This window comes from Microtus ochrogaster, unplaced genomic scaffold (assembly GCF_000317375.1).
Source record: "Microtus ochrogaster isolate Prairie Vole_2 unplaced genomic scaffold, MicOch1.0 UNK125, whole genome shotgun sequence".
NCBI lineage: Eukaryota > Metazoa > Chordata > Mammalia > Rodentia > Cricetidae > Microtus > Microtus ochrogaster.
Window position 1 is genome coordinate 536,798 of NW_004949223.1, and position 9,010 is coordinate 545,807.

Below are 9,010 nucleotides of genomic sequence, written 5' to 3' on the forward strand. Positions count from 1 at the left end.
TGTAGCTTTGGAGCCTGTCCTGGAACTCCCTTGGTAGACCAGGCTGGCTTCGAACTCACAGAGATCCGCCTGCCTCTGCCTCCCGAGTGCTGGGATTACAGGCGTGCGCCACCACCGCCCGGCCCTTTGCATTTGTCTTGTATTTGTATTTTTCTCTTCACATTCAAAATTTTCTGAACATTGCCCTTTCCTAACTAGACCAGTTTGTAACTGGTTGAGAACTTGGGGGTTTAACCTGTGATGATTAGTTTTAATTATCAACTTGGCACAATCTAGAATTGTCTGGGAGGAGAGCTGTCTAGGTAACATTGGCTGTGGGCATGTCTGTGGGGGATTGTCTTGATTATGCTAATTGATGTCACCTACCACTGTTGGTGGCACCATTTCCTAGGCAGGGGAACCTGACTGCATAAAGTGGAGAAAGCGAGCTGAGCCAGCCAGCATGCATTCATTCTCTATGTGTCTTGTGATGTGACTAGTGCTTTAAGTTCCTACCGCCTTCCTCCCCCGACTCTGATGGTCTGTAGCTACAGGAAAGGAGACTGAGCCCCAGGGCAGAGGTCCACAGCCTTTCCCTAAAGGCTCTATTATAAATATCGACAGCACGATGGCTGCACAGTTGTATCTTTAATACAGTCATTGGCATCGTGTAGATGCATGGATGAGACCCTGTTTGTTAGCTGTCACTGCTGGGAAATACCCGAGAAGTTCAGCTTAAGGAGGAAAGACTTACTGTGGTTCACAGTTTCAGTCTCTCTCCATGCTCTGGTGAGGCAGAAGGTCAAGGGTGGTAGGATGAGAGCGGAACTGAGGTTGGAGGTAAAATGTACCCCTGAGATTCATACCTCCAATAACCCGCTTCCTCCAACAAGACCCTTCCTCTTAGTGTTCCTCTTACTCCACTGATGGTTTCATCCATTGACTAGGTTAGTGCCCTCATGATCCAAACACTTCCCCAGAGCTGTACCTGGAAACGTGTTGCATCAACAGCTCAGTGTTTGAAGGCATCTAAGAAACAACATTATACCCTGTGACAATAAAACTTTATAGACACATGCAAGGGGGCCAGTTTTCATTCAAGGTCTGAAATTTGCTGTAGGTCAAGTTACATGGGAGAAAGGAAAAGGTCAAAATGCAAATGGAAGTCCTTGGTCCCTGTTCTTAATGTTTGGACTGAGTAAAGTAGAAGCCTGGGGCTCTTGGAGACTCTGTAAGGACGAGGTCTGTAAGGATGAGAATCTGTAAGGATGAGAATCTGTAAGGAGAATCTGTAAGGATGAGGTCTGGACTCTTGTATGATGTTAGGCGCCAGTGTACCTCAGTCCTGTAAATACTGCAAGAGCCCACCAGGCTGGTTCTATGACCAAGGCCCCTCCTGACATTTTCTTTTGATATATGAGGAGCCGGCTCCCTATGTTCAGTTCATATAGCTGTACCTGCCAGCACTCAAGGATACCAGCCCTGAAGAGTCTTTAAGTCTAGAATGACTGTTGGTTACAGGTGAGCCTCAGGAAGCAGTTCCAGACAGGAGCGAGACATACCGGTAACTCCTGAGACACAGGAGACTGGGGATGTGTAGGGGAATAAACGATGTACAATACAACCTGTCTGGCTCCTCACCTCTGTTACCATGGTAAAACCTGACCACAAGCAATTTAGGGGAGGAAGACCTTATTTGGATCACTAATGGGGAGGTCAAAGTAGGAAGCAGCTAGTCAGGTCACATCTGCAGTCAAGGGCAGAGAGAAATAAGTATGTGATCTTTCCTTGTTTGCTCTCAGCTTGCTTTCCACATCCTAAACATGAAGTTTAGGAGACCCTGCCCAGGGTGTAGTGTTAGCCTCCCAGATCCAGGTCTTGCCATATCAACTGACAACCACGACAACCCCCACGGGCATGTTAGCATTCCAACCTAATCTAAACTTTCCCTAGTTGGGGCCCTTTCCCTGGTTGACAGCTTCTTAGCTCCACTGTTATTTTCTCCTTCCCTCTCCCACCTTTTTCTTCCTCCCTGCCCATTCTTTCCTTTCCCAATCTTTTCTTTCCATTTCCCATTCTTTTTTCCTTTTTCTCTTCCCTCCCTCTTCCTCCACTGAGCACTGTCCCTCTTTGTCCTTTTAATTTAGAGGCACTGGTCTCACTAAGTTGCCCAGGCTGCTCTGAAAGTCACTCTAATGTGGCAGGCCTTGAATTTATAGTCGTCCTACCCTAGCCTCCCGAGTAGCTGGGATGACAGGCCTGCACTACCAAGTCTTGCCGGCTTGCTTTTCACAGCCCTCTTCCAGTCCCACTAGAATTGTCAGTCCAGCCTTGGCTGACGTATGTGCAGCCACAGCCAAGGCAAGGAGTCTACTACTTGGATGTGATCTACAGTGGGGCAGAGTATGAGGGAGCTGCTTGGCTTGGCTGCATATTGAGGCTCATCCACCCTGGTTCTTGTTCCTGCAGCACTGACCTGATGCGCATGTGCTGGCAGTTCAACCCCAAGATGAGGCCAACCTTCCTGGAAATTGTCAACCTGCTGAAGGATGACCTCCACCCCAGCTTTCCAGAGGTTTCCTTCTTCTACAGCGAAGAGAACAAGGCTCCCGAGAGTGAGGAGCTGGAGATGGAGTTCGAGGACATGGAGAATGTCCCCTTGGATCGGTCCTCTCACTGTCACAGGGAAGAAGCTGGGGGCCGGGAGGGAGGGTCCACTCTGAGCATCAAACGGACCTATGATGAACACATCCCATACACCCACATGAACGGGGGCAAGAAGAATGGGCGTGTGCTCACTCTGCCCAGGTCAAACCCTTCCTAACAGCGCCTGCTGGGGAAGAACTCTTTCTTTCTTTTTTAAAACTCTTCTCTAGTTTGACCGCCTCCAGGAAACTCAGGATTATCAGGACTCTACCCAGATGTGAAACTGAGCTCAGAGATAGTTCATACATGTTTCTGTTTGTCTTTTGACCTAAAAATACACACGTGTGATTGCCAACCCTGCAAGCCAGTGGAGGGCTAACTGTGAACCTAGAGGGGTTGGGCTTTCCACGGGCACGTCCCCCTCTCCCATCCACGGTTTCAAACCAGGATTTTGTTGTTGCTGTTGTTTTCCTCGTAGGCTGAAAGAATGCACCTGTTTTTACAGGCATTTCTCTTTTCTTGCTAGTGTCTGAGTTACAGATAGTTGTCAAGGACAGAATTTATTTATGGAACACAAGTAAGAAAGCTAAGGAGAGAGAGAGACAGAAAAAAACAAACAAACAAACAAAAAAACCCAACCCACAGCACCCTGTTCTACAATTACTTGCTTTGCAGGGTTGGGCTTTGAGAAGATTTTATTAATCTGAGAGGGGATTTATTTTAGCTTTGTTTTCTTCATTCACAAAATCAGTTCCTCAAATTGACCAATAGCTGCTGCTTTCATATTTTATTTTGGGAAAGGGTGTGTAGTCCTCTGTGTGTGCTTCTGTTCACACCTGTGTGTGTTTGTGTGCGTGTCGTGTCCAGGCTAGAGATCACAGGGTGGGGTGGGGAGTGTGTGTGTGTGTGTGTGTGTGTGTGTGTGTGTGTGTGTGTGTGTGTGTGTGTAAAACATTATCTGGACTGATGCTTGGGGAATTTATTGGCTCATGAAGCTCCTGCTGCTTGGAGTAGGTGACCTCACCTTGTCCTTCCTTCTTAGGATCTCAGCGTCTGTGCCATCTAGAGATGCTTTTCGGTCATTTCAGAAGTCTTGCTCAGGTGTCTTCTTTCCCTCCCTTTGGCAATGTTTTCCAAAAACTGAGGGAGGACCATTTGGTCTGGATTCATCAAGGGTGTTTGGAAGACCAAACAAAGCAAAGGACACACACACACACAAATACACACACCGGACAGAAGTAGAAAGAAGTCAGATAATAATTTTGAGAATATATTTGTAACATATTTAATGCTTAAGGAATCTCTGGCATGAGCCTAATAAGTTATTATTTCTTTGGGGGCAGAGGAAGTAGTGGGCACACCTGCCTGTGTAGGGACACAGGAGGGAATGGCCTCTTGTGTTTGGTCTTTGAAGCACATGTTTTTCGGGGAATTATGCCACATTAGCTGCTAGCCCGTTAGGACACTGTGAGGCCTTGTGGAGTATATGGGAAACTGGATTCTTGACTGATTCTTCTAGCAAGTTGGACTGGATGTCTCTTGCTTGCATACACTGGTGGTCCTGGAGCTGATCTGGCCTTCCAGAACACCTGTGTTCATCTTTGGGTTTTTCTCTGCTCGTGTACCTCACCTCTTCAAGGCCTACTTGTTGCTCAGTCATTGTATAAACACAGCAAACTCATCCCAAAGACCAATGACACAGGAGGACTTTGAGAACACTAAGCAATATAAGGAGATGCCCCCTTGGGATAGCTGTTGGTCTCCTCCCCCGGGGGACATCGGCTGTTCTCCACACTAAACTCCCACAGCTGCTCTTGGTTCCCAGGGACCTCAGCTCGGGCAGGTGTGGTGCCTGAGTCTCTTTCTCAGGTGCTAATGTTTCAGTCCCTAGAGACGACAGTCTGGAGGAGAAGACATCAGAGACTTTCTTGCCACCACCAAGAACTCCTGAAAGGATGTGAACCCACAGCTTCCTCTCTTTGCATAAAACTACAGCTGCTCAAGTAAAAGAAGCAAACAGCCATGGTGAACTCATGGATTGGGGCTCAGAATCCTCCCACACGTTCTTCCCTGCCTGTGTTTCCCCACGAATATCTGATACCTTTCTTCTCCTCTAAGAGATGCTAGATAAAGACACAGTGTCCACCCCAAAATCCTCCTAATTCTCGGTTGAGAACACAAGTAGACACAGATTCTGACTGCCAGTTGCTGTCAAATTTATATTAGAAAAGTGACAGATGTAAAAATGTTACCAGGGAATTCGGTGGTTGGTACAAGAAGAAAAAGCCACAATTATTTTCACCCAAATCACTTTGTAACTAGAGAGTTTGTGCATCAGTGGAAGACATGTAGGTCTGATATTTGTTGTTTCTTTTTCCTTTTCACAGTAAATTTGTAGTGGTCAGATGCTACACTAGCAGGAATTTCCACATTTTTCTAATTCAAAAGGTTTTCTTATATTACTGGGGAAAGTATTTATTTTAATATATAAAATCACTCTTGAAAATCACTTTTGTAAAAAAAATGGTGTGCATGTAAATTTTTTTTATCAAGGAAAAAATAAAAACAGGTGAGTGTGGGTCATGTTTTTCTTTCTCTCAGCACAGTCTACCTCAGTGTCTTGTTAGGATGAGGTTCAGTCACAGGCGTCGAGGCTTTGGAATTCTGGCTGGATCATGCTCTGAGTTGGGGAGCTGTGTACCAGCTGATTTCCGAATGCCACAGACTAGGAAGAACTTCGAGGGAGGGAGTTGGAATGAAGTTAGAACCTTCCTGTGAACACGGATCCTTCTCTTCGCTGGTATTCTTCTGAGTGTAACCGTGTACAGCTTTTTGTTGATGCACACTCCTCACACAAGCCGTGCTTCAGTCCATCTTGATTTAGCCTCTCTGTGAGGTCCTCACGTTCAGGTCTTTTGGAGAGAGGTAATAAACTACCACTGACAGCTGTCGCACGAAATCTCCCAGACATGAATGCAAAGGCACTTTGAGTTCTCTGACCGTTATTTCTCAGCCCTTTTCAGACCTGTGAGGCTTTGGGTGTCTGAGGGCACCTCCTGTACAACCAGCCAGTATGAGGGCATTTGGGGGAAATCCTAATCCAAAACCCATCAGTTTCTTGAATATATTTTGAGCAATAAAACAGGAGCCCTCTGCTAGGATTTGGTTGCCCTCAAGCTGACACTGATTGGCCTTGTGCAGTTTTGGGAAGTCTGGAAGTCAAGGCAGGGCCAGCATGGCCCCAGTTTTCAGGCTTCCCATTTCTTACTTCATCTTAGGACACAGCCCTTGAAAGTTCACTCTTCTCCATCTTCTCTGGAGAGGTGTACCAACTTGGGATGACCCTATCAAAAAGGATTTCACCAATTCCATTTTGATATCTAATGCTGCTGGGGAGGGAATAAGTAGCTGTTGGGTTATGAGACTCATTTTGGCTTCAGAAGATGTTAGCTTTGTAAGAAAAGAATCTTGGGACCTAGAAAATCATGGCTCTCCTGAGAGTTTGTAGTGATGGGTGAGAGGGGAACAAAAGAAACAAAACCAGGTTACATTGACACTTCGCTGTGTGTTTTGGAAGATGTCTCATCATTTTCAAAGTCTTTTTATGATGATGGTGAAAGCCACACAGTCATTTCTTCCAGGATAACAGCAGATATGTTTTCTTTCTGGTTCAGTGATATCAAGCACACACCAGGAAATGTTCATGTTCTGGAGCCCTTCTAGATGCTTCCTGTCGTTTGAAGCTAACTGGAAGGGAAGAGCACTAATGGTTTTCTGGAGTTAGGCTGAGCACAGTTTGGGAGAAGGTAGAGATGGGCAGGGAGAGCTTCATGTCTATTTCTGTGGCTGTTGGGAGTGATGCCACCAGTACAAGCACAGGTCACCCTTACTATCTTACCAGGACAGATAGTCTACCATGCAGAGTGATTAATTATGGGGTCAGGGACTATAAATTTATTCGAAGTCCACCATAACACTGGCCAGTGAGCAGTATCACTGTGCAAGTCTAGTTCATACTGGCAATCTTAGCAAATGAGTGGCTGTCATTCTGCCAAAGGTTTTTCTAGTTCCTGATAGGTGAATGTGTTCTGGATACTAGCTGGTGACTTCATGAGAACATATAATCTTCAAAAATTATAGTTGTTTTGAACATGGAAAAGAAAAATGCTGATTTTGTATAAATGACCCACATAGGGTAGAGCCATTTTAAAAAAACCTTCCAGAATGTTCTTCAGAATATTAATTTACACAAGAGATGAGGTTGTGAAATAGAAATAAATGGTTATCCCTTGCTGTTTAAACTTTTAAGAGACCATGACTGAAGGCATATTTATCCTCAGGTGGTCCTCAAAAAATAGAGATTAGTGAGTATTTGCGCTTACTTGATGCCAATCAAGGTTCAGAATCAGTCTCTGGTCAATTTTTATCTATATGTGAGCCACTAAAAAAGCAAAACAAAACAAAAACTTGTTAAAAACTAGATCATGAACCTGGGACCCATGTTATCATTTGAGAAGGAAGGACCCTAATGTGTGTGTGCATGTGTGTGCGTGTCCGTGTGTCCATGCACATGTCCAGGAATGGCTTGTTTGGTCCTTATCCTTTGTATCAAAGTTGCTGCTTCTTGTCCCTTTATGTGCCTGGGTAGCTACACCCCATATATCAGCAGTGTGGGATTAAATGTGCCACAGTGCTGTAGAAAACTCAGAAACTCAAAACCCACCCAAAACAGTGATGTTTTCTTATAAGAGCCAAGTAGCATCATGTACAGAATATGCCTTCTTTGTGAGGGGAGGGGAGGGGCTGAAATTGTTCTGCATGTACAATACCGGCTAATTACTTGTTTATATTAAAATTTGGAATAAATTATCTGAGACTGTTTTTTTATGTGGTTTCCAGGTTGGTCTGGGTGGAGTTGTGACTTTGAAATTTATTCAATGAAAACTTGGGAAATTGTGAGTTGTGTGTGTGTGTGTGTGTGTGTTTATGTATGAAGATGCACATGTGTGTTAGTGCTCATGTGTGCAAGTGCAAGCATATGTGCAGAGGACAGCTTCAGATATTGTCTCTCAAGTGCTGTCCGCCATTACTTTTGAGACGGGATTTTTTTCATAGCTGACCAGCCAATGAACTCCAGTGATCTGCCTGCTTCTGCCTCTAGTGCTGGGGTTGTAAGCGCATGCCACCATGGGTGACTTTTTTAATGTTGGTTTTTGGGCTTTAAACATGTAAGGGGGGGCTATAGTATGGCTAATAGCCATACTATAATGCAAAATGCATTTAGTACAACTTCAGAGGTCCCCAAAGTCTTTCACAGTCTCAAGACCCCCTGAAAGTCAAGTCTCTTCTGAGACTCATGGCAGTCTCTTAGCTGTAATCCCCTGTAAAGTCAAAATCAAAAAACATATCACATACTTTTAATATACAATGGCACAGGATATACATTACCATTCCAAAAAAGGAAGAAAGGGAGGATAGTGAGAAAATACTGGATCAAAACAAGACCAAAAACCAGCTGGGCAAACTTTAAACTCTGCATCTCCATGTCTCAGGTCAAAGTGCTCTTCAGATCTCCAACTTCTGTTTGCTTTGTTTACTGTAACATACTTTTCTCTCGGTCTGAAGCCTCCCTTGGCAGGTATGTCATGACTCTGGCATCTCCAACATCTTGGAGTCTCTGATACAGTCCAGGTTTCACCTTCATAGCTTCATGAAGTGGCCTCTCTGGGCCTCCATGAAGGGATACCCTAACACACACCTGGCTTCGGCAGCTTTCCTTAGCTGTAGAAGGAGATTCCACACCCCATTTCTTATATTCTTTCTTGACTCTAAAGCCAGAACCAAGTGGCTGAAGCTGCTTTTTGCTGGGCCTGGAACTTGGCTGTCTTTTTCAGTTATGTCTTACTAGCTTTCTGTTTTTCATGGTGTCTTCACTGCTTAAGATTTCCTTTGATTCCTTTTCACAAGTTGGAAGCTTAGGTTGGTGGGGTCTTGCCCTGAGGTCACCACTTCCTTATTCCATTTATCAGCAGGCTTTTCTTTAAACTTTTTATCTCTTGGAGGACTGGATTCATCTCCAACACGACATTTCCTGGTGTTCCTTAACTCCTCAAAACTATATATTTTGTATTTTTTTCCTTGCTCAGCTTGCTCCTTTTCATTAGAGATCTGTTTAAGACTGGTCGTTAATACCCACACAACACATCTTGGAAAAGCAGTGCAGACTGCCTTGAAGTCTCCTCTGCCAAGACCATCAATTCAAAACTCTTCAATTTAGCTTCAGACAGATTTTTAGGACAAGGGCAAAAAGAAGCCTCATTCTTTGCCAAAACATCACAAGAATGGTCTCTAAGCCTCTTAACCTCTGAAACCTTTTTTTTGAGCT

The 9,010-nt window shown here is 44.7% G+C and overlaps 1 protein-coding gene across 3 annotated transcripts in view; it reads left to right on the forward strand.

Moving 5' to 3' along the window:
• The window catches only part of Insr (insulin receptor), a 137,134-nt gene extending 129,640 nt beyond the window's left edge, over nucleotides 1-7,494 (forward strand). For all 3 annotated transcript variants that reach the window (XM_005371760.3, XM_005371761.3, XM_026778304.1), the window contains one exon: nucleotides 2,449-7,494. In XM_005371760.3, coding sequence (XP_005371817.1) covers nucleotides 2,449-2,803 — 355 coding nt within the window. In that variant the 3' untranslated portion in view covers nucleotides 2,804-7,494. The remainder of the gene's footprint in view (nucleotides 1-2,448) is intronic.
• Nucleotides 7,495-9,010: the final 1,516 nt, after the last annotated feature.